Source organism: Sceloporus undulatus, chromosome 2, assembly GCF_019175285.1.
Source record: "Sceloporus undulatus isolate JIND9_A2432 ecotype Alabama chromosome 2, SceUnd_v1.1, whole genome shotgun sequence".
In the NCBI taxonomy this organism is placed as follows: domain Eukaryota; kingdom Metazoa; phylum Chordata; class Lepidosauria; order Squamata; family Phrynosomatidae; genus Sceloporus; species Sceloporus undulatus.
Genome location: NC_056523.1, coordinates 313,775,785 through 313,801,895, shown reverse-complemented (window position 1 = coordinate 313,801,895; position 26,111 = coordinate 313,775,785). Strand labels below are relative to the sequence as shown.

General features: G+C 37.6%; 1 protein-coding gene and 1 long non-coding RNA gene across 2 annotated transcripts in view; one reads left to right on the top strand and one right to left on the bottom strand.

The window, feature by feature from the left end:
• The window catches only part of ATP8B1 (ATPase phospholipid transporting 8B1), a 43,031-nt gene extending 23,509 nt beyond the window's left edge, over positions 1-19,522 (bottom strand). The window contains exons 1-15 of the mRNA XM_042454675.1: positions 19,503-19,522; positions 18,654-18,848; positions 16,867-16,964; positions 16,070-16,183; positions 13,870-13,968; positions 13,303-13,364; positions 12,033-12,105; positions 11,872-11,942; positions 9,899-9,981; positions 7,748-7,906; positions 6,173-6,261; positions 4,493-4,683; positions 2,532-2,740; positions 1,779-1,822; positions 302-458 (exon numbers count right to left, since the gene is read on the bottom strand). Coding sequence (XP_042310609.1) covers positions 302-458; positions 1,779-1,822; positions 2,532-2,740; positions 4,493-4,683; positions 6,173-6,261; positions 7,748-7,906; positions 9,899-9,981; positions 11,872-11,942; positions 12,033-12,105; positions 13,303-13,364; positions 13,870-13,968; positions 16,070-16,183; positions 16,867-16,964; positions 18,654-18,834 — 1,630 coding nt within the window. The 5' untranslated portion in view covers positions 18,835-18,848; positions 19,503-19,522. The remainder of the gene's footprint in view (positions 1-301; positions 459-1,778; positions 1,823-2,531; positions 2,741-4,492; positions 4,684-6,172; positions 6,262-7,747; positions 7,907-9,898; positions 9,982-11,871; positions 11,943-12,032; positions 12,106-13,302; positions 13,365-13,869; positions 13,969-16,069; positions 16,184-16,866; positions 16,965-18,653; positions 18,849-19,502) is intronic.
• The window catches only part of LOC121923833, a 30,378-nt gene extending 9,311 nt beyond the window's left edge, over positions 1-21,067 (top strand). Inside the window, exons 2-3 of the long non-coding RNA XR_006102468.1 lie at positions 18,720-18,864; positions 21,018-21,067. This is a non-coding gene — a long non-coding RNA (uncharacterized LOC121923833). The remainder of the gene's footprint in view (positions 1-18,719; positions 18,865-21,017) is intronic.
• The last annotated feature ends 5,044 nt before the right edge of the window (positions 21,068-26,111 follow it).

The window sequence follows — 26,111 nt, the reverse complement described above, 5'->3', positions numbered from 1 at the left end:
AACATATACTTGCCATCAAACTGCAGGGCAGCCAGATTGGCCCTAAGACCTATTCCAAAATCCGTACTATTTTAGTATGTTTATTAGGGTATTACTCTACATTTCCCCACTAAACATAACATCTATCTAACGTCTGCAGCTTGATGCTAATTCCTGATACAATGAAGTGCAAATATTGCTATGACAATGCACCGTTTTGTGACCTAAACATGGCTCAAGAGTTTCGGGTATCTTGGGTTTGCCCAATATATATCAGATGAAGACTCTTCATGGATTCTATCACAAGAAATACACCACTTACCATCACTATTGTCCACCATCACTGTGTGACAGATTGCAAGCAGGAAGAAGAACTGTTGAATTTCAGGTTCCTTCCCTGACCTTATCTTCTCAATCAGATACTGATCATAAAAAGTGAACTTCCCATCAGCATACATATTCCAGCTGAAATCAACTTGCTAAAAAAGAAAATGAGAGAGTGGCAGTTTCAGGCTATTCTTGCTGGTAATGTACAGCTAGTTCAAAGTATGAACCAATGCACTGGGCCATAGGACCATTTAGCCTGTGGTCTAGTAAGCTAGGAGACACCAGTTGTGAAGAAGCGGGTATAGGCTCAACTTTAACATAGAGGCTCTGGAATGACCTGCTGGACGAGATCCACCATATTACCACCTTGGAAGCCTTTAAAAAGGCTATTAAAATGGATCTCTTCCAGCAGGCCTTTCCAGACTAGGTTAGATCCATTAGACTTGCCTCACCCTCCCTAATGATATCTATATTGTTTCGATATCAAAAATGATATATACCATCCCCCCCCACCCCCACCCCACCCCTCATTTCTTGCGCTAATCTACCCCAAATTTTAGTTTTTTTCCTTTTGGACAGTTTTAAATATTGATGTTTAATCTCTTTTTATGGGGTTATCACTGTTTTTATGATTTGGGGGAGGGTTGGGGTTTTGGGATTTTTACATTGTAATTTTTAATTGTTCGATGTTTTAATTATACTGGTGGACTCTGCTTTGATTCCTCGTGAAAAAGCAGAATACTACTACTACTACTACTACTAATAATAATAATAATAATACAGTTCCACAGTGTTGCCTTTGCCTTACTCAATATCCTCCCCACAGAGCAAATAAATCAGTCATAACCGAGTAAATGTGGTATGAGTTCCTTGAATTCTTGTGGATAATTTAACGTGCAGTCTTCTAAATATTGTTTAATTACAACATCCATCATCCCCAGCTTCAGGGTGATGGTGGGAATTGCAGTCCAACAATATATGAAGATATGGTAGTCCTCCACCTCTGTTGTAAAGACAACTATATGCCTGGATAGTAATAATTTGAGTATCAGACTATGACTCTGGAGACCAAGGTTTGTTTCCCCGCTTGGCTATGGAAACCTACTAGGTGACCTTGGGCAAGTCACACACTCTCAGCCCCAGAAAACCCCATTATAGATGTGCCTTGGGGTCACCATAATTTGGGTGCCTTCAACAACTTGAAGGCACACAACAATGACAATTAATAAAAACCATTCCTGTGCTCAGGACTATAGGTCCTCACTCTGTTGCCCAAAGGTCCCACAAAGTTCTGCTTCTTATGCCACAGAAATCAATGCCATATCTGGCCACCTGGACTTTAGAGTGAATTTCAGGTAAACTTATTCATCTTCAGAATTGAAAAGGAGACATTCAGGAGATGCAGGAAACTAACATCTGCTGAAACTCTTTCCCTTTACAGATAAACTGTTTTGCTGTTGAAAATTACTTACTTCATGACGATAATTTTCTTCACCTGTTTTATCTCTGCACTCTCCTGAAAACCAAAGCAAAAATAATATCAAGTGTGACAGAAGAACTGGCTTACTGGATCATACCATGAGCCCACCGAGTCCACTATTCTGTTTCCAACCATAGCTAGCCAGAGACAGAAGCCACAGCTGTCTCTTGTCTGTTCCCAGCATCTGGTGCTCAGTTATATACTATCTCTGAATATGGAGTCACATTTATGCAAATGAGTAGCTAATAGTTAACAGCACTGATAGGCTCACCTTCTTTGGATGACATCTGAAGTTGCATGAGCAGAAAGCAAATTCTCCCCTGCCCTTTCCTCCTCTCTGAATCCCCCTGTAACCCTTCTTCATAGGTTAGTGGGCTATGTCTTATGTGGCTGCATATGGAAACAAATTCTCATAAAATTGGCAGAATCTTACATTCCTTGCCCACTGTTCCTGATTTCAGCTAATTCCACCTTCCTCTGTAATACAGCCCACAATGCTCAATAGGTCCCTCCCAAACACAACACTGGGGGTAATGGTTTATTCAAGAGGAGGGAAATATACACCATGGAAGCAGCTTTCTGCTCCTCTTGCAATGGATATCAGCCCGTGAATTTGTCTAATCCTAATCCTGTCCTACAGCATCCTAAGGTAACTACAATAGTGAGTGTAGAAGCAACCCCTTTTGTATGTCATTAAAATGTGGGCAGTTGGTCTCTGGGAAATGCCAGCAAATCTATGACTTACCATATGTTTGTCCATTTATGCAACATTTTTTGAATGTCATGATGTTTTGTGTCAGTGTACCCGTCTTGTCTGAGAAGATATACTGGATTTGTCCAAGCTGTTCATTCAAAGTGGTGGTTCTTGCTTTAGCAGCTGTATCTTTTTCCGGATAATACATTTGTAAGTCCCAATTGATAAAGTAGCTTTGTCCCAAACGGATCACTTCAACACTGAGTAAGAGATAAGAAAGATTACGGTATTCTCATTCTGAGGCCTGCAACATGCAGAAACAAAACATTTACCAGATTTAATAGGTTCCAGGCAAATCCTGAACTGATGAATCTGGAGAAGCTGCCCAGAAAATTATAATTATGTGGAACTATACGTTAAAAACATTTAAAATAATCGATATTGAGTTCCTATGTTTGTAATAGATATAGTCATACAGAATAATTTGTGTGTATGTGCCTTCCAGCTGCCAGTCAATTTATGCCAACCTCATGAATTTCATAGGGTTTTCTTAGGTAAGAAGTACTGAGAGGTGAATTTCCCAGTTTCTTCCTCTGAAATATAGCCTACAACATCTGTTAGTTGGTGGCTGATTCTGGTCTTCAAAGTCAGAGCCCAATGCTTAAACCAGTATACCATGTTGGCTCCAAAATTCCCTCACATTTAAAATTTTAAAATTATCAGCAGGAACAGTGATGGGGATGAGATGTAACAGCTCCTTTTAACTATGTTGTCTTTAATTATCTTAGCATAGAAATACGCTTCCCACAGTTTGTTTCCAATCATCTAAAACCAAAGCTTAGTGAACTGCCTAAAAAGGCCCCAAAGTAACTAATCATGGTTAAGACTAGCAGGTGATCTTGGCACAATAGGAGAGAGAATGGACGAGAGAGAACACAATTCTCTACAGTTTCATCCTGAGATTTCTTTAACCTTTAAGGAGCCAACATAAGTGTACAGGTGTATGCATTTAAAAGTGCAGCTGAGAAGTATAGTAATATTTAAACTTCAAGGCATTTAATTCCATTATAGGTTTCTTTCACTGGCAGGTTTGACAGATTCAAATGCTCAGTAAATAGCCTTATTTGACAAGAAGTGTTCATTTACCAAAAAAAAAAAAAAAGCTTAAAAGTAGTACAGTTATAAGTGAGGGGGGGTGTTCTGATGATCTACACTTAAGAAAAAATTACTCTAGTTAACCTCATGGTTTATGGAAAACCCAAGAATGAAGTAAACTTGTTGGAAGAAAATTTCATCAGCCCCTAACCACTTACAACAATTTCATTGTTTACACTCTAGCTATGAGAAATTACACACTATTTACTGAGCCATTTTCAAGAGTTTAATACTGACATGCAAAGTTTTTTAAAAGTTTGGATAAGATATTGAGCTACCAGCTTGCCCCAACTGACCACAAGCATCCTTGAGGGGTCTTGTTGACCATTCCTCAGTCGATGAAATTATTGTGTTATGTACCTTCCAATTTATGGTGATTTAATCATAAGATTTTCTTGGTAAGATTTATTCAGAGGTTTGCCACTGCCTTATTTTAAGACTGACAAGAGTGTGTGACTTTCCCAAAGTCACTCAGTGGGTTCCCATGGCTGAGCACAAATTTGAATCCTATCCTCCTATCCTCCAAGTCTCCCCAACATTCAGACCACTAGACCATACTGACTAGCCAATGAAATGTTGCCAGGTAATGTTATGGAAGTGGCCTTCCATGAAATATTCCCCACATTTTGAAATACTCTACCATGTCCAGGTGAGGAAACAGAAAATGTGCTCAGTTTTAAATGCATTTTGAAAAACTCACAATCTGTACAAATTTCCCCCGTCTTATTATTTCACCGTTCTGTTATAGTTTATAGTATTAACGTGTCTTTTATAGTACTTTCTATGTGAACCACTCAACAAATTTTATTAATATTAAACGCAGTGCAAGTATAATAAATAACAAATATATTAGTTACCTCACATAGAGGGATATGGGGACCATAGTGTTAAGAACAATGATGTATCCCCAAAAGTTAAGAAAGCCACGATATGATGGTGAATAATCTTCTCCATCATAGAGGTACCAAGAAGCATTGCCAATCTGCTGTTCCCAGTAAGTGTGTCCAATAGCCAAGCCAGCAGAAACCAAGATGAGTAAAACGAAGATCTGGATTTCAACATAACACAACAAAGCTATATAAACATGAAGCAGACATTCTTTATATTTCCCTCCCCAATAAACCACTACCACCCAACCCCTCCCTTCAAATTAGCAACTTGATGACTGAAGAAAAACAAAAAATGACAGATACAAATCATTCATCACCAAAGCCAAAACCAAAAAAAGAAAGAAAGGGTCCTAGATGTTGTTTTTAAAGTTGCCCAATGATGGCTGGTAGCTCTAAAATCCAAGAGGTGGTGAATTTGCTCTGGGTGTAAGCATGAATTATAAAGGAACTAACCAAGGAGCTGGACTCTATCCTCCCAAACAGATTCATAACCCTGGATCCCTTCTTTAAAGTTCAGACTGAACTATGGAGTTGATTAACTGCTTTACTGACATGGGAGCCATGCAGTGACTGCTGTTCAGAGAGCAAAGCAGTATCAAAATATATCCATTCAGACTTTCCTCCTTTACTACCGATGTGAATTGAAAAAGAAGAGTTTGTAATCTAACGACAGATACAAGATTTTTTTAACTATTTCCTTCCAGCACCTCTATGGCATCATCACATGACCTAAAATTACAAAAGAGCTAAAAGTATTCATTGTACACTATGTAGGTGAATCAACTGCACTTCTACAAAGGGAATCCAGAGTGGTAAAAATGGCAAATGTAATCTCTGGATTCTCAAAATAACACTAATAAAAGACCCCGTCTGAAACCATGGAGACCCTGAACCAACAGCTCCACAGAGATAAAGAGAAAATAGGCAAAATATCTATTACTGTATCATTTCTCAGAAGCATGTCTTTCAATAATATGATACATTAATCAGTACTGTGGGTTTTTTTTGGGGGGGGCTACATTGCTCAACTGGAAATGTGTTGCAGCACTTCTTCCAACTGAAGAGAGAACCTATCACTTTGTTAAAGTGGTTTAACTCTTTGCAAATGAGAGAAATGCTGAAGAGAAAACAACAAATTAAGATCTGTGCAGGGCACATTTCTTGGGCTGTCTCTATCCATTTACCCTCACAAAAAAGCATAGATACAATGCCGATCACCAGTATTCAGCCATACAAATCTTCACTTAATTCAGTAAGGAAAAATTAATTAATTAATTAATTTGTTTTATTTATACCGCTATTCCAAAGATCATAGTGGTGAAGAGCAAGTAAGCTAATTTGCCCCCAACAGTCTGGGTACTCATTTTAGTGACCTCGGAAGGATGCAAGCCTGAGTCGAGCTTGGGCCCTTTTGCTGGTCTTGAACTCGCAACCTTGTGGTTTTGAGTGAATGGCTGCAGTACAGGCATTTAACCACTGTGCCACCAGGGCTCCTTGGCAAGACAAGACTTCGGAATCTGTGCTCTGGTATCAACACCAGATCCTTCAGAATGTGGTCGAGTAAATATTTAATTACACAGGAGTGAAAACTAACAAACAGTACAGTTTCTAAGAGAAAAAAAAAGTAAATAAACTGAATCACCTTACCGTATAAACCATATAATTCATAAGGGAGTCAATTTTAGTCCTTTTAAACCGTGTTTTCCCACTGTTTTTCATTATTTTTGTATCTGCTCCTAAAATTACATGAATACTGCAGTGTAAATGTATGTAGGTTTTAAACAGATCTTTAAAAGAAAACTTTAAATGTGTTTTCTTAGAAACTGAACACAACTACTGTATATACAGACTCATGCATAAGTCTAGAAATTTTAATCAAAAATTGATCCAAAAAAACCTGAGTCGACTTATCCATGGGTCAAAGTACTGTACTTTAACTCTTATTGAAAAAAGGAACCATCCCCTGGTGAAAGGCAAAAATGTAATCTGTCCTGGAATCACTGACACACACCCCCCCCCCCAAATCTCTCATGCATACAGCCTTTATTTTGAGCACAAACGGTTGTGGTTGCTAGAATTTTGTATGTTCTTTGGCACCTTTGCTTCATCATTTATATCCTTTGTTACATGCCCCTAGATTTTATCCTCAAGTTATCCACAGATCATATCAAATTCCATAATTTTGACCCCAAGACTTGCCCTCAACTTATACACAAGGTCAACTTATAGTCGAGTATATACGGTATGTATAGCAATACTTTTCAGCAATATGTAGTATATATTTGACAATGCTAATATTGTGGAAACTCTTTATCAAATGGAAATCTAATTCTGGTCAGTAGGAAAACTGGCCTGGGACTGGCAATCACAGCATGTTCCATGTGGGCTTATTCTCTCTCTAAGATAAAGTTCATAACTAAGAGGTGCTCTTGGACACATTGCTGCTTCTGGAAAGTCAGGCTGCTGCAGTGACCAAGAGCACCTTTGTCCAACTTTAGCTGGTGCATCAGCTGTGCCCTTTCTTAAGGAAAGCAGTCTGGCCACAGTGATTCATGCTATAGTTACCTCCAGATTAGATTACTGCAATGTGCTGCATGTGGGGATGCCCTGAAAAGTGTTCTGAAGCTTTAGCTAGTTCAAAATGCAGCACCCAGATTGATGTGAGGTATGCATTTTAGAGACCGTATAACACCAATCTTGCAAGAACTACACAAGCGTCCAATTTGCTTCCGAACTCAATTCAAGGTACTGGTGTTGACCTATAAAGCCTACAACATGGGGCCACAATATCTGAAAGACTGCCTCCTCCCACACAAGACTGCCAGAAATTTGAGCTCTTCAGAGAAGGCCCTGTTGTGTGTCCCAAAACTTCATGAAGTTAGGCTGGTAACAGGGCTTTCTCTGTAGGAGTGTGTCAGCTGTGGAACTCTCTATCCAAGGAAGTTAGGCTGGCCCCACATGGCATTCACTGTTTAAAACTGCTGTTTTTAACTGTTTCAAAATTGGATTCCAGGATTATTTTTACATGGCTTTTAGGACCTCTTCAAGAGTATTTTAACATATTTTTAAATGGTTTTTAAAAAACTTTTGCATTGTTTTAATTCATTTTTATTTGTTCATTGCCTTGGAAGCCCTTGTGAAATACAGTAAATAACTTATAAAAGCCACCTTCTCTTGCACAGTAAACAGCTATGAACAATGCTTCATTCATTACATAGGTACCTGCAAATATGACCAGCCCATGACACACATCTGTGTTCCGGATTTTACACCCACGTAACAAGATTTTGTCAGCATCCACAGCGTAGCGCCTTCCTTTCCATATCAATGTTCCTGTGAATTTATCTAGCCGATTGTTGGGTTCTTCACATTCTACTAAGCCTGATGTGATATTTAAAAACAACAAGGCGGGGGGAGGGGGGAGTACTAGGTCATAAAATTGCTTAAATAGTTTCATGACAAGTCATTCTATTTAAAATGTTACATTTTGGTTAATATCCAGTGTCATGCTAGCAGAAGGAAGTTTCAGGAGAACAACTTTGCCACCCACTCATTCACTGGCAGCCCCATGAACATGCTACACAAAATATTCAGTGATCTATCAGACTGGGGTGGGCTATAGCATTGAAGCTGAGGAACATGGGGAGAAAACCTGACAAATATTCTAGATTTCAGCTCCCCTCTATCACAAAGGTTATGTATACTTAAAAGTGCCACAGCCCTCTAGAAAGGCAGCATGCCCAGAAGCATTTAATGTTACTTTCCTTGGGTTATACACAAACTGCAGAAAACTTGGGAAAAGGCTGTTCTGTCAAGCAGAAGTGCACAGAAACCTATGTGTACTAGAAATCCCAATGCTACATGATATCTCTCACTTTCTTCTCTTATGCATGGGGACAGAGGAAATAGTTATGCTTCTCTGCTGCAATGCATTTTGGGGAGGACACATGAAGTTACAGATGTACTGTACTTTCATCCAATCCAAAGCCTATTTGTGATAAATGGGCACACACAATCCAAGTCTTCTTGTAGGCATAGAGATTTTTTTGGGGTTGTCTAGTGCTGAATTTTAGAATAGGAGGAATAAACATAAAATACCTTTACAGCTTTTGCCTACTCCTCAGCTCACTATAACATAAGATGTACTCATTACCATCCTAACCCAAATCTACTGTTATGTGAGAAAGATTTGGTGAAAGGACTAGAGACAAATACACTAGCTTTATGCAAGTGGGACAACCACCTGAAGAAGGTGCCTCTGCCAAATTTTCAGAGATTCCCAAAGCTTCAGAATGTTACTTTTGAGGACTTGTTTCAATAACACAATAGCAATTATGGCCACTAGTTAATCTGCTGACGGGCAAATTATGGGAGTTGTCTCCAAAATCAACTTTTCAAACCTCTTGGGATTTCCTTCTCTCCTCCCCCACCCCCGCCTCTCCTGACTTTCTATTTAGAACTGAAGTGTGGACCTTCAGGTAGCTGCCAGAAGGAGAATGAAAAATGTATCTTCCTGGAATTCCCTTCCCCTAGCACAGCATTGGAGGTTGCTCACTAAATTTCGCACAATATTTATACATAGATGTCTGAAACAAATACATATACAGCTTTAAAAGCAACAAACAATATATATATATATATATATATATATATATATATATATATATTAAAATAAGAGTGCAACCCAGTCATTAAAAAGAAGAAGAAACTTAGTGATTCTATTCTTTAGTATATCCATAGTAATATAGAACCATTTGAATGAAGAACAGTGTAGAGAAACTCGTTAACTATTGCTAGAATTAGGGTGTGCACATTAAGTGGTAATAGAGGGGGAAAGTGTTTTGTTTGAATGGATTGCACTCAGAAGTCTGAGAAATTTCCACAGCAGAACAGAACGGAAACAATTTCACAATAACATTCTAAGAATGGGATTTCTTGCCTGTTGCATCTGTATCCTACTTTTGGACTTCCCAAAGGTATCTGACTGCCCTAGTATCCAAATCAGGCTTTTCTTCTAAGAAATAGAAATTGCTACAGATCAAGGCAGACCTTACAACATAGAAGATGCCACCCAAACTGAAACAAGTCTTCTATACATGTATTCTGGGGAAACTGAGACTGGTTTTTGATAACTTAAATTAGATATTTGTAGCTGTAGCCCTGTAGTAGACCACATGCATTGCATGAAGAGGCCCCATTTTCAGCCCTTGGCATTTCCAGTAGGGCTAGGAAAAATAACTCCTCCTTAAAGGCTGGGAAGACACTACCTTACAGAGTGGACAATATTAAAGTAAATGAAACAATCGTATAGGGCAAATCTATATGTTCACTCATTTATATACAGAATAGAAATAAAAGGAAGATTCTACAAACCATCAAAGGCTGCCAATGTACTTTCTTCTTGAAGATATCGGTCTGTTACTTCCAGTGACATTTTGAACTTTAAGTTAGTTTCACTAAAAGTGGAACAAAATGTATGGAATGTTATGCTTGACATTCTATGAAATCAGTTGACTCTTCTAATTCTTTAGAAGTAATTCTCAAGAGAAACTTCTGCTTGCCCAGACTAGCATTTTGGTTCTGCCTTTCCTGTTCTTCAGAAATTATTCTATGGTTTTCAGATATAAAAACTATGGAACAATACACAACAGTGGCAAACAACAATGACAATAATCTCTGAAGTCTAAACAGAAGAGATCTAAAATGTCAAACAAGAATGAATTCTCAGCTAGTTATGAACAGTGATCTGTATTACATAATACAAGGTTATTTGCTTCAGGGAATGAGGTGTGAGAATAAGCTTCATGAATTCATTCATTCATACGAGGGATGAAATAAGATATAGTGGTGCAACTTCTCAGTGCTGAGATGGAAATGAGTCATAACAGGACAGACTAATGAACTTGCTACACATAGATAGGTTGAAACAGAGCTTGCAGAAACCTATCTAGAACCAGTTGACACATGAAAGCAGTCATCTTTCATATTTAATATGAGATGTATCCATAGGATAAAAAAATATTTAGTCGTGATCAGAGAAGTGGCTACTTCTATCCTTTATCACCTTTTCCCTGCTACCATTAATTATTCAGGGTATCCTGGCTTCAATAACATCTTATACCCTTATACCCCCAACACCAGGTTGCTTCTGTTTTGCTATGCTTAAACCAGTTTTTTCCCCACGATTGTGTAGGACTACACCAATATTAAATAACAAAATACAATTCAGATGTTATGGCTGCTAGCTTAAATAATAATTGTTCTTTTAAAAGTTCTCTGTTAAAGCAAGTTGATTTGACTGAACTTATGTCAACTGAAGGATCTGATTATGAATTGTATGTCTTACACTGTCAAATAAAGTATTTTAAAAAAATAACATCTTGTGAAAGAGGAAATTGTAAGTAAAAGTCTTGCCAATAGGCTGCACTTGTAGTTCCCAATGAAACCAACATTTATAAATTTACAAAACAGATCATGTGCTATATTTGCTTGATTTTAAAAATGGGTGCAAAATGAGTAAACACATGTTACAGCTCTAAAGAACTGTGAAGCCATCATGTTACACAAGTGTACTATTTTAACTGAGCAGTTCTTCAGCGTTGCTTCCATCTTGCTGTATGCAGCTAAGCAGTACAGATATGCATACTGTTGTTCATTTGCTGCTGCTGTTGTTATATAACTTCAAGGTGACTCTGACTTAAGGTGACCTATCATAAGGTTTTCATGGCAAAATTTATTCAGAGCAGGTTTGTCACCCCCTTTTTTTGTAAGGCTGAGAGAGAATGATTTGTCCAGTGGAGTTCCATGGCTGAACAAGACTAGGGTTGTTGTTTTCAAACATGCACGCACAATACACACAAACGTGCTTTTCTGATTCCATAGAATAAACAGAAGACACATCTCAAGGTGCCTAAATGAGAAATATTTTGCTGCTTAAAAGCCCAATGCATTTCACTCTATATATACCCCAAGGCGTTATTCAGAAGCTGTTTATTCAGTAAATATTTTGAGTTTCTGCCCCAGAAATTGCTAAAAATTTGTTCCTAAATAGCATGCAAGAAGAATGCCTTGACAATCTATACAGGACAAAATGTGTTAGGCTTTTTCTTTTCTTTTTAACCAATAAACCATCCATCAACTGAGCACCTTAAGACATAGCTCCAATTTCTGTGCTGGGTTTTATTGGGTGCTCCCCAGTTTTTACTGCTTTTCTCCCATTGACTTCACACAATGTCTTAAAATGAACCCTTCAAGTTTTTTTTAAAATGGCACAAAAATTCTTCTACATGAATTTAGCATGGTTTAAAACATTTTTAGCATATTAGGAAAACTAGGAGAGGCCTTACCCATCTAATTCAGCAGTCTCTACATAACAAAGGCTATTAGGTTCTGAACTGGAGAGCAGCAAAATATCAGCCTGATTAAATGAAGAACAGATGGAGTTAAATGTACAAAAAATGATACTAGTATTTCAGTGCATTTTTTTAAAACACAGCATTTAACTTACTGGGATAAAAGCATTTTTCTTCAGACGGATAACATCTCCAACTTTAATGTCTTTCCATTTTGTATTTTTGAACCTGAAGTGAAAAGTTAGCAAATTATCAAAGTCATCAAGATAGATATTACCAAATTCGTTTTGTGATTTACATATGCCTTTTAAAATACTATTGGTAAGTGTAGCAATCAGTCAGATACAGAGCACCTGTGGTGGCAGATATTGTTTAATTGCGGTTGGCATCTTTGGTGACTTGTGGTATTTGGGGATAAAGGAATCCACACAAAAAAAGTCACAAGGGTAAATGTCAACAACCAGATAAATTGTCTGACAGATAGTGTCCTGTGGGGGAATTAAAGAGATATAGCCTCTGACACAGGGACCATTGGATCATTTAGAAGAACTCTGTGTTTGGTGGTATTGAGTGAGATCCCCACAAGTGGTGTTGGCAAGTAGAGTTTCCAATGTTGTCTTCTTCTGGTATAAATTCTACTGCACTTCAGCCCCATGCATAGAATGCTTAACTGGTAACTCAGTTCCAAACCTACTAAATGAACATACTTCTATGGAAAGCATTACACAGATTACCTACACTTCTGTTCCATGCAAAACAAATTTAACTTTAGGATGTAAGAAAAATAGGCAGTCCACACGTTCATTTCAGAGGCCAAGTTCCTATACACACTTTTTAGTGTAGAGTAGATATAAATGACCATAGAGACTCTAGACCCCACAACTGTACAAGAATTTACATAACAGATACCAAGGTCTTGAGCAAATCTGTTGGGCAATGATTAAATAGCTTGCCACCTACCAAGAAACAAATGAGAGGGGGAGCTTTATGTGTGTTTGTGAAACAACTGGATGAACTAGAGGCTGCATTTTATGCAACCTATTAGAATCACTCATGCAACTGCACTGGAGTAATGCCCCCAAAAGATTCCAACCAGAGATTTTGTATTCAGCTTATTATTCTTTATCAGCATAGCTGGATATGATATGAGCCAACAGTCTGAGGAAGGCTGGTGTAAACTATATATAGGACAGAGAAGAACACATGTTCCATGTTGCTGAATCCAACTACCCATGGAAAAAACGTTAAAACTAATTGTGTTGCAGTCTGTGTAGCAAAATCCCCAAGCCAGCACAACAAATCAGAAAAGAAGCTTTCTCCAACTTTTTTCTGGAAAACAGACTGTCCTCTTCTCACCATAAACAAACAACCCAGCCATTTCTGCACATACAGATATACGTGATATATACAGTTCAGCTGTAGTACCTCTCTTCCCTAATTACATCACACGTTCGGTTGTTAATTTCATTATCCATCCGATGTCGAGCCTAAAAGAGGGAAAGAAAAAGAGAGGTGTAAGGAGGCTGCATCATCATCATGAATATTTATTATTATTAATGATGAATGGCTGGATGATGGTGATGATTTGTTGTATTTTTATTTTTATAGCAATAAACACAGGTCTGAAAATATCTACCGACAAATCCATTTTGCTACGTTTGACTTTCATTTGAGGGACAAGTGTAGAAACTCTTTTTTTAATCATTATTATTCTGGGAGTAGTAATCCAAAACAAGCAACGTCCCCAAACTTGGCTATAATGAATTATCATGCTAACTGCTTATATCTTTCCCCATTTTTGTTGCAGGGCACCAATTAGTCTGATTTTTTTATTTGTTTGGTTGCTTGCTCCCTTTTGTCCAGTTACATTTGAAAAAAAAAATCTGTACTGTATTTTGTTTTGGAAAAGTTTCTTATGATCTGTAAATTATCCCAATGCAAGGCTTAAAGAAAAGTACAATAGTCAAGTAAAAAGAAAAAAACAGTTCTTACAATATCATCCACTAAATCTTTAATTGCAGTGATGCCCAGAACCAACAGTAAAGGGACCAGAGTTGTATACCATGAGAGGGTAGTTATCTGAGGAATTGTCTGCAAATAAACACACAGAGAAACATTTGTTTACTTATTTATGCAAGATATTTGTATCCTGCATTTATATCCTAAGTAGTTTACACATTTGTGGGAACAGAATTCTGAGACATAGCAGTATTAGTCTGGAATATCAATAGGCAAAGGTATCTTGTACCACCTTTGAGACTAACTGTGCAAAAATGTATTTATTTATTTAGAGTATTTATGCCCCATTCTTCAGCCACAAAAGCTTTCAGAGTGGCTTACAGACGACTTACAGCTCCCTGTGCTGAACTGTACAATCTAAGAGGACATGAAACAAAAAGAGAAGGGAATGGCAGCGGGGAAGGGGATCAAGTCCAACAGATACTGCCAGTTCTTCTCTCCCTCCCTCCATGTTGCAGGGTAATAGACTTGATCTACTTCCTCAGATGCATGGAGGTGTGATGCTCAGGAAAGAACTTTATATGAGTAGTCATAGAAATGCAAAACTTGTGGGTACAGTGATGAGGTGACACGTTCAGTTTTAACTATGGTCACTGAGGGACAAAAGCAGGAGGAAAGATGTCGCCTAAGGCCAGGGTGAGTGGATGGCCATATGAATTGTGGAGGGAGTTTTGGAATGTGGTGTGTGCAGGCTGGGAACCAGAATGGAAATGTGACAAACTAGCTAAAAGTGTCCTCTTGAGGTTGACCAGTGTTATACTATGCATAGTGTGCCAGGAAACCATTGTGATTATAAAGATTCTTCCTGGGCCTCAGTTCACTCCCTGCAACTGAGGATGTAGACCAAGTCTACACAAACTTATGCGACAACTTTTTTCACACAGTTAGTGTCCAAGGTTCTATAAAATCCCTTTGCATAAACCTGTAGGAGCCATATGTCAATGGATAGACCACATACTTTGTATGCATAAAGTTCTAGGTCCAATCCTTAGCAGCTTCACATATGCATGAGAGAAAGACAATAGCTTAGCAGTGCTATGAATGCAGAAGGTTGCAGGTTGGCCCCAGCACCTCCAGTTAAGATTAGATTCCTTTATTATTTCTGAAAGTGGGAACATGTGTGCATCAGACAGAGTTCAGCATGGTATGTATGCTAAAGCATGGCATATACCAAGTCAATATATATATATATAAGATTCTGCCTGCCCAGTGTTAAAACATCTTTACTAAATGGGCAATGTCAGAAAATACAGCAGCTGCACACCAGTATGCAGAACTAATGGCTAGATGACCCATGCAAAGGCAGTGTCTTGCTCATAGTACACAGCTTTTAAATACAACATCCTGAATGTTAAAGAAGTAACATGCAAAGTGAGCTTCATATACATTTGAAAAGGTAGTGGCAGTTAGGAGAGCTGGGTCAGCAAATAAACAAACAGAATGGGAATGTATAATATGCTGGTAACAGAAAATGCTATTAACCAGACACTAGTACACGAAATAGGTCTATGTTTTAACCTCAAAAACAATTAAAGCATCATAGCTGACCACCCAATAAAGTGTGGAACTGCAATTATGTGGAAAGACTATAATTTTTGAAAAGGATTTAAAGGTTAATTATTAAGCTTAAACCAGGATGAAATTTTGTGCTGATGCAAATATGCTTCATTTATCTACTTATACACAGATAATACCAATGTAATGTCTTCCACCTTGAAGTCACTGAAGACCCTTATTGGTCCAATCCTTGATTTGCAAGGCAAATCAGACAAGCTAATAAACATAGGGTCATTGCACTAGTATAACATCATGAGCTGAATTCCACACAATTCCACAAAACATCATGAGGTGAATTCCACATCCAGGTCTGATTCACTCATGCATGTTATCAATTGGTCATCTCCCACCACAGATGAACATGGGAAATAACTCGCTGCTTAGTGCCGTTTTAACCATATCAGGACAATGTTATAAACCCAAAGCATGTGTACTTGGATCAGTGGCCAACAACCCAATCAAAGTTCCAAGAGGCAAACAAAGAACAAATTGTCAGGCATCTCAAAAGCACTGCTTCAGTAGCTGCTCTTTACTGTCACCTATGTAATTTTGAAAAGGAACCAAAAAAACAAAACAAAAACCAAGCTCCATAATGAATTCTACAGACATGTTTTACCTGTAAAATAAGTAGAACCAGGAAATAAAAGTTGGCTGCCCTTTTAAACTGTTCAAATAAATTCAGTGGCAAGAAGGTGATTGGATTATACTTGTAGGTTTTAATTGCATTCCCCTGTTGAAGAAAAAAAAAGTCATTCCAGACAAAGCATTAATATAATAATCCAATTTGTATTTCATGTAAAACATTTCATTCAGTTAAATTATCCTCCAAACTGCTTCAGTTAAGAAAGTCCACTATGCAAATCAGTTTTCCACAGGTTGCTGCCTTGGGACAACTCATATGAAACAGACTTTGGGATTTTAATGTTTTGCAGGAAGTTTTACACGCTCTTTATGTTATAATAGGTTTGGTTTTATTGATTTCTAAAAGGCAAAAATAAAAAACCTGAAATGAATAATTTAATTTTAAAATTATATGGAAAGTGCCTTCTTAGAAAAGGGTTTCCTTCTCATTTGAGAAAGAACAGGGATCACTTGATACCAGGAGCAGGTGGGGGCTTCCATTTCAGTGGGGTGAAGAATCTACTGGATTGTAGTCTGAACATTAAAGGAACTTCCCCCTCAAATAGACTCACACTTTGGATAACTCCTTTAAATATTCTACTAAACACTGGTGCAGACTCAGCCACAACTACCAGCTGCAACGTTTGAGGACTATGTGTACATGCATGCAGGTAAATCAATCAATCTGCTCAATCTCAGATGATTAGGAAATTAATCTATCCTTCATCGGGTAACATGGTTAATAAATTACCAAGTGTTATTATCCTGTTAGCCACAAAGAAATTCACTTACTGCATATTTACTTTTCTTAAGGCACAGATAGGTTGTTTTCATAAAGTGAGGCTGTTCATGGAAGGCTCTGTCATTTGCTTTAACTTGCCAGCTGCACTCTGAAACACAACACAAAATTGATATTCAGGTGCCTCAAAGAAAACAAAGTGATTCGGTTCTTCTTGTATGTACTATCTAGGAAGTACCATTTTCTCATTTAGCTGTCCCAGTACATACACTCACACTTTTTGAAGATCAAAAAGAAAAGGGGTGCAGAGAAAAGGGAAAAGGAAAGTAAAATACAGTAACAAGTTTCAGAGCTGAGCAAATGGTGAATAGTCATTTGTACTTTTATCTCTTCCTCTGATATTATGAACAGGGCGGACTATCATCCAATTTCAAATATACCCAATAATGCATGAAAACTATTGCACTAATGAACCAATCTTGACAAAGAAATACCAAAAGCAGGCAAACAGGTGAGCTGTAGGACCAAAAATACATTTTACTTGAGGGGGAAACAAACCATTCCAGGTAAATATCATGCAATGCACACTTCTATCAGCCTTTCTCTTTTTTTAAATTAGGTGCTATTTTTGAAGCCCATCAAACATCTTGATTTAAGATCATCTATGGCTGCATCTACACTGCATAAATTAGCTGGTTTGACACCACTTTAATTGCCATGGCTCAGTGCTATGGAATTCTGGGATAGGAGTTTGTTACAGTTCTCAGAGTTCCATAGCATTGAGCCATGGCAGTTAAAGTGGTGTCAAAGCAGATTGTTTCTGTAGTGTGGATGCAGCCTATGTAACACATAAACTTGCAATTTGGGTATATACCAAATTTGGAGGACATCTAACTTGCTGTTGCTGCTGCTTCTCTTTCTTTTTCTTATTCAAATCAATAATTATTTGTCATTACCTTGAAACTATTTTTCACATTAGCATGTGGCACAGCTACTTCTTAATGCTATTTCATGTCTGACTTGTGTGGATGCATTATTGTAACAACAGGCACCTGAACATTACTTTTGAAAGGCTCTCTCCCTAAAACATTGATTTTTTTTCTGTTCTTGTTAATGGAAATTTCTTCCTTATCAAAGTGGGTAACAAAGACTAGAAGATCTGAGGATCCTTGGCTCCTCTCACATGCTCTTCTATTTAGTTCACTGGCAAGCACTGATCTGGTAAAATTAGGTAGCAGCCTTTTAATTCCAACAGGATTGGAAATGTATTTCATGTTCTAGTATAGTGATGGCGAACCTATGGCACATGTGCCAGAGGTGGCACTCAGAGCCCTCTCTGTGGGCACATGTGCCATTGCCCCGGCACAGAGTTTGCCAGAGTTTGTTACTAGAAAGCCAGAGGACACGGCACTTTGCAATAAATAAGTGGGTTTTGGGTTGCAGTTTGGGCACTCTACCTCTAAAAGGTTCACCATCACTGTTCTAGTGGGTGAAATGCTAGAACACCTAAAACAGCAAATGCATGCAAAATTGTGATTGCTTCTAGTGGTCACAAGTGAAAAGACAAATTGTACTATATTGCTTTTCAGTAGCCTAAAAACTTTCCAATACCACATGTAGCATAACTGTATTTTTAGTCAGTCATTCAGTTGATGTAATTAAAATTTTTTATCCTGGACCGGCATAAGTGAAATTGTCCCGCAATGCTTAGTGTTCTACCTGTTCTAAAACCATTGGTCAATCTAGAAACATATTTGTGATGTTTTTGCAAACAGGGTAGGGAAAAAAAATAACATTTAAAACAATTGCTCCCCTCTGCAAACATTCTCCCCATCCTCACCTTTTCTAAGTGTCTCTCGAGTTGCTTCCACTTCTCTGTTAATGCGATTTTGCTCTGGTTCAACAGCAGGATGGATGTCCAATTCATCCTCTGTTTCATCGTCACTGTATGGCACCTCTTCATCGTTGGGTTGGGAGGAATCCTCATCAAAAGTGGTTTCCGAATCTCTTTCTGAATTCATCCTAATAGCAGCTCCTGAACAGACATGAAGGTAAATCAAATTCAGCTTAGCATGGGAGACACAAAACAGAATTCCTGATTGCTCTGTATCTTAAGGTCAGACTTTACAAACTGGAACACAGCCATCATAAAATTGTTTTTTAAAAGTGTGTATTAACTTCCTTCACATAGAGCATGTCCATACTTTTATTGATGATTCTAATCCTCATGATGAACTCTCCACTAATCCTTATGTTATCCAGAGGACCTCAGTTCATTGCAGATGTTTCCGGGGGCTAGTTCAAATAATAGGGCACCCAAATTACTAGCCAGGCTAGCTGTTCCTAATTATTTCCATAAAACACACACACACACACACCAGTTCCCTGTTTGAAATCTCACCAACAGCTAGCACAAGAAGCCAAGGATTCTAATTACAATGACATTACACTAACAACATTTTTCATAGCAGCAGAGATAAACACCACATATACAAGATAAAATCAGATAAAAGGGGAAGAAAGGAGAAATGACAAATACTACTGCCTTAGAGAATAAAATGTATTAAATTGCTTTCTGAAGGATGTCAGTGTTGCTATCTCATTAGCTTGCATGGGAACATTATACCATTAATGGGTTATGCTATAATTAGAATTATGTGCATATATTATAATCAATATAATTTAATACCATGGGCAGCAACAGAGAGCTCCAAAGTAGTTCCTAAAGATCAATCAAGATCCACATGGATGAAAGTGACCATTTGGGTACCTCTGTAAGACTTTTCAAAAGCCAAGAACCACTTCTGAAAACACACAGGTTAAAAAAGGGTGATTTACTAATAGGGGTGGAATACACTGAAAATAGCATGTTCATTTTACCTGCTGTCTTCTCAGTCATATGAATTTTCCAAACACTCTTAGCAATAGCAAGCAATAGCAAGTACATTTCTATACCACTTATCAGTGCACCTAAGCACTCCCTAAGCAGTTTACAAAGTGTAAGCTAATTGCCCCCAACAAGCTGGGTACTCATTTTAGCGACTTTGGAAGGATGCAAGCTTGAGTCCAGCTTGAGCCCTTTTGCTGGTATTGAACTCGCAATCTTATGGTTTGTGAGTGAGGGGCTGCAGTACAGGCATTTAAGCACTGCGCCAACCAGGGCTTCTTCAAGGACAGCTCCAACTATAATGTACTGCAGTAATCTAATTTAGATAGTAAATGAGCATAAACTGTTGTGGATCTATGTTTGCCTAGAAGAAGCTGAAGCTGGCACATCAGCCTAAATCAAAGAGAAGTACTTTTCCCATGGTTGCTACCCTTGCATCCAATCTAAATGCCAGCTCAAGGTTGAGAAGTAATTAAAATTAGAATGAGTAGAATTTAGGATTTTTAAAAATGCTTTGAACAAAGGTCTCCAGAAAATATTACCATTCTGATTTATTATTCCAATCAAGCCAAAAACAGCTATCTCTATCTATCTATCTATCTATCTGGCCAAGTTTTCTGGAGGCTTTTTTCCTTTCCATATAAAACATTTAGAAAAAAAAACCCTTTTAATTTAGTGACAGTTTGCCTTTGACGTTTCCACAAGAGGGTGCCAGGCATGTTTATAATACAATTCAACTCAAAAGAAGCTAGACTTTGGTCATCTTCCCATGATATAAACTTATTTGCAGCATTCAGAAGTAGTTTCTATTAAGAATTTGGATCCATGCTTGCCTATCTACTTTCGGTGGCTTTATTAAACATTTTAACACTACTGTTAAAAATATTCCTCGAACGAAATGAGATAATTTTGCAAAAATATTTTTAATAAACAAATTAAAATGTAATTTTTAAAAAGCCCCAAACTGTACAATTATAAAAGCAGCATCAAACAGGTTTAGGACAGGGTGGTACATAGTTCTGGCATAACACAGATGAAATTGTCAAACAGGGTTGGACTAAGTGTTTTATTCTTTTGTACCTGAGTAATAAAAAGTAAAGGAAAAAGAATCATGGAAAAAAATTGTTTCCAATAGAAGTGCAACTGTTAGCCATCACTTCTTTAACCAGCTTCAAAACGGAGTTGAAGACCATCCTGTTCAGAGAAGCGTTCCCTGGCATTGCATAATTGTCACTTGCTATTTGATGTTCTTTTGTTGCCTGTTTTATTGAAGCATTTCCTGTATTGCTATGTATTTTATATGTATTATCCTACTAGAGAGGCAGGCTAACTCCAACAGGCCTCCCTGGAAGAAGATTACCCATCCATTAAGAAGCCAAGCCCTCCCTCCAGTCCATCTGCCTTGGTCCAGGCCTCGGAGGTAGAGAAGAACTGCTGGCCCTCATCCTCTTCCCCTCCACCACTCCCTTCTCCTTTTGTGTCGTGTCTTTTTAGATTGTAAGCCTGAGGGCAGGGAACCGTCCAATTAAAAAGATTGTATGTACAGCGCTGTGTAAATTTACAGCGCTTTATAAATAAAGGTTAATAATAATCATCATCATCATCATCATCATCTAGTTTTCTGTAACAGTTGCAATGTACTTTGCAGAGGACAGGAAAAATATTTCCTATATAAAGCAACTGCTTTGATCCTAATTCTAGCTTTCTGTAAAAGTTGTAATGTACTTTGCAGAGGTTTATATTGACTCACCACCACTGCATGGAAAAGCTGCTTTTAGCAAAGCGGAAAAACTTGCTTTTCCAAACTCTGTTCACAACCCAGACAAAACTTAACAAACCAATCTCTATGCCAATTCTCCTTTTTCCTGAATGTCAAACAATTTAAGGATTAAAGTTGGATTAAATGGGCCACTATCCTTATTGAATGAAGGGCAAAAGAAATAAAGGTTGGATGAGACATTCATTCATGCAACTCTGTTCCACAGGGGCTTGGAGAGCAAAGCACGCCAGAAAACAGATGCCAGATCTTTATTAGAGATCGATCAATCATTGTTTGCAAATCAATGTAAAACTCCTGCATTGATATCTCTTTACTTTATACTTAGGTTTTTAGAAAACATTTGCTTACTTTACTGCTTAGACTGAGGCATTCAATTAGGAAAGCAACTGAGTAATGAAAAGAACTGGGCAAGTGTTAAAATGCATGCTGCTGAATAAAATCTCCCATAGTGCAAAAAAAGTAAGCATATAAGAGAATGTGAGTGCAAAAAATACAATAATAAAGGAAAGGAGAAGGAGAGTTCACTGATATGCTTCACATACGGCCATAAAACAATCCCTCCACAAAACCATGCAACACTCACAACTGAAAGCACATGTTGTAGCTTGCTTTGTTTAAAACAAAGCTTATTAGAACAGAATATATTGTACTGTGTTCAACATATGACTCAGTCTTCTAGCGCAGGCAATTAAACAATGGTTTTACAGTATACTGGCAATTAAAAGAAGTTACAGCATTATATTTGGTATCTACCAAACACTGCAGCAGGTACATGAATCTTTATTTTCTTCTCAAATGCAGGAATGATTATTTCAAAATCTTCTTGCTGCCATATGAGATTATTAGTTCATTTATACAATTTTGATTATTTTTGTACACTTCAGAATGCATTTTGTGAAAAATCTGTAAAAAAAAACCCAAACAAACCCAAACCTGTTTGTTGTGGGGAAAAACTTGCGTTTTTGCATATTTTTGTGCAGAGTTGTGGGGAAAAAATGTGGCACATCTTGCTTCTGTGCCAATATTTTTCCTGAAATGCAGAAAACTGCATTATGGCTGACAATTTTCTCAATAGAATGTCTTGCTATGTTGAGACACCCTTCCTTGCCAAGGGAGGTAAAAATTTGTAGGTATTCTTTACATCCCTATACTATGCAAACACAACAGAAACCTTACATTGAGCAGCAAGCTAGGTGTGCATTTTAACTTTGCCTTTGATAAAGAGATTATAGCAAGCACATATTGTGGACTGCATGTAGGTAGTCCCAAATTAGGCAGGAATCGATGGGAAAAAAGTTCCCTTTGACTATAGAGAAGAGCCTCTGCCAGTCAGTATTGTGTCAAAGTAGTCATCCCAGGGATCAAGTGGTTTGGGGGTGAAAGTGCACACTAAAGATTGGATTATTAATCTCTGGGGTGAGGGAGTGGTTAATTTCAAGTTAATTTTGTCCTACATTATAAATAAGGTGGCTAACACTGTCTCCAAGCTTGTAGCTCCATCTCTAAGGGCAGTTCTGCATCATGACATAGTATAATTCCCAAGGGAACTGTGTCCCATGACTGTTGTTAAGGAAAAAGGGAAATTTCTGGCCAGCTTATATTTAAGGCAAGAAGAAAAAAAGCAAGCCTCTGTTATCAGTAATTTACAAATAGTGCTCTCTGCCAAACGTGGATGAAGCATCTGAACAGGAAAACAAAAATTAGGAACTAGACAAATGATTACAGGTAAAAGAAAATGTCAAGATCAGAGCTCATTACACTTTCTCTCAATGTAAACATAGTTATTCTGTCATCTGCCATCATTCATTCTTGTGACTCTTGGGAGTATGGGAACAAAATCAGTTTGCATGTCAACAATTAATGGTGCAGTTTTAGAAATCCTTGCATTCTGTCTACAAAAAAAGCATCTATTTAAAATAATATTTTAATTGATAGGCAGAACATTTCACTATAGACTGCACTTTCATTTTGCAATTTGTAATCAAAGGTAATAATAAAAACTATCAACAATGAAAGTCATCACAACCCTCAATAAATAATTTAAGCACCTTAAAATTCAATTAAAGTAGCTACACTGCACCTTTCTTCCCTTCCTCATCAATGTTATATATAGCTATTCTAATACACTTGAAAAGTGAAACAATTTATGAATATATTCATGGACTGACACTGAAAACATCAAATCCTAGCAAGAAAGCCTAATGTGTTCAATACCAAAAAAATAATCAAAGCAATAAATGGGATCATTTAAAAGAAGTTATTTTTCTCTTCATCTTCAACAGTCCATGTTAATTGAAACTGGAGATTAATCCATTTTATTGCCATGAGTCCTTATTCTTCATTGAATGACACTGTTTTAATTCTCCTTTACATGAGTAGGCTCAACATGCTTGTTAAATTCATTTTTCTTAAACATGTAACAAATGAGATTATCATACACAGACGAGACAAGGATGGGATCGCTGCCCCATCCTTATCCAGTCTATAACTGCAATCTTGCAAAATGCTTTCAGATCGCAGTGCTGTTGTCCCATCATTGAAGTGGCATTGCATTAATGCAAACTCACATTAATGCAAAATGCCAGGCAATGCTGCTTCAATGATGGGACAACAACAGGATCTGCATACCACTGTTTGAAAGTCTTTTGTGCAAGCATGGTCAATCATGCTTTCTGGATGGGATAATGATGGGATAAGCAACATCATATGAAAATCTTTTCGCAATCGTGCTATAAGAACTGGAAAAGGATGGACAAAGACGTTCCATCCCCCATCTGATAATCTTGAAAGTGCTAAGCAGTTTTAAGAGAAACAAGCAAGAAAATGCAATCCAAACCAAAAAAAGATTAGAAAAGAACTGAGTGACAGTAAAGAAGAAAAACGCAGAAGGAATAGATGAAATCTTTATAAGTCACAAATACATTGAAGTTGCAAAAATCCAGACTAATGAAACTGAAGAATATAGATCAGCCCTTATACTTTGTCCATGTAGGCTGAAAAGGCATTTAACATTTCCGTATGAATGCATAAACTTTACATTAAAAATGTTTAAAGAGAAAAAAACTATGTGGTTTTTTTGCATATTTAATTTACTTGATGGAATTCAGACCAATAAAGAACCATATCACAAGAGAAAACACTATTGCATAAAATGTGCTTATGATTTTTATGCAATCAGCATCATTACTTTATTAATATATTTTATTCATTTTTGTCCCACCTTTTCCCAGTAATGGGACTCACTGTCACTTATTAAAAATCTGTACAGACTAAATGAGAGCCAGTCTGTTATAGAGGTTTGATCACTGGACTATGGAGATCAGAGTTAGATTCTCTGCTCAGACATGGACACCCAATGGGTTATTCACTTGGGTGAGTAACATAGCCCCAGAAAACCCTGTGATAGGTCCACTTCAGTGTCGCCATAATTTGGAAATGACATAAAGGCACACAACAACAACGATTTAAAACATACAAATAAGTAGATTTTTTAAAAAAATTAAACAACTATAGAGTTGAAACCATTCATTGGAATACGTTGAAAATTCATTAAAGGCACAATACAGTCAGCCCTCCTTATTCACAGATTTTTTAATTCATGGATTCAAGCACCCACAGCTTGAAAATATTCCTTAAAAATATAAATTCCAAATAGCAAACCTTGATTTTCCATTTTATATAAGGGATACCATTTTGCTATGCCATTGTATTTAATGGTACCTGAGCATCCATGGATTTAGTTTTCCATGCAGGGTCCTGGAACCAAACTCCAGTGGATAAAAAGGACCCACTGTATTTTAAAAAATCAACAAAATGGGCAAAGCATTTTTTAAAAGCCCATCATGGTACATTCCTAAAAACTAACAGAATAGCAGTGTGTGGCAGAAAAAGATCAAGAATGGACCCTAGGGAGGGAGTTCTAAAGTCCAAGAGCAGCCATTTAGAATACCCTTTTTGACATTAAGAAATAAGAATCCATACCTTAGATCAAATATAGACCAAAACAGAGACTGCAGTCCAGAATTCAGAAGGAGACTAGAAATGGAAAAGGCAGCTATGAAAGAACTGGACAAGATTTTAAAGTGCAAAGATATAACCCTGGACACTAAAGAGAGGATAGTCCAAGCCACTGTATTCCCCATCAGAATGTATGGGTGTGAAAGCAGGACAGTGAAGAAAGCTTATATAAGAAAATCAACTCATTTGAGATGTGGTGTTGGAGAAGATACCATGGGCAGTCAAGAAAACAAACAAATGGATTCTAGATCGTGCCTAACTCTCTCTGGAAGCCAGGATGACTTTAACTTTGGCCACACCACGAAAAGGCATGAATCACTAGAAATGACAATGATCGTGGGAAAGGTAGAGGGCAATAGAAAGAGAGGAAGACCACACGCCAGATGGTTAGATTCAGTCAGGGAGGCCACAGTGAGTCTGTAGGACCTGAGCAGAGCAATAGATAACAGGGAAGCTTGGAGATGTCTCATCCACAGGGTTACAATGAATCCAAGTTGATTCAAGGGCAGTTAACAACAAATCTAGCTCTTTATGAGACTATTCTACCATGCCACAAGGGTTATAATCATGTTTTCTTACGTCACCCCATACAGGTTGCCTTTGTTCCATGTGAA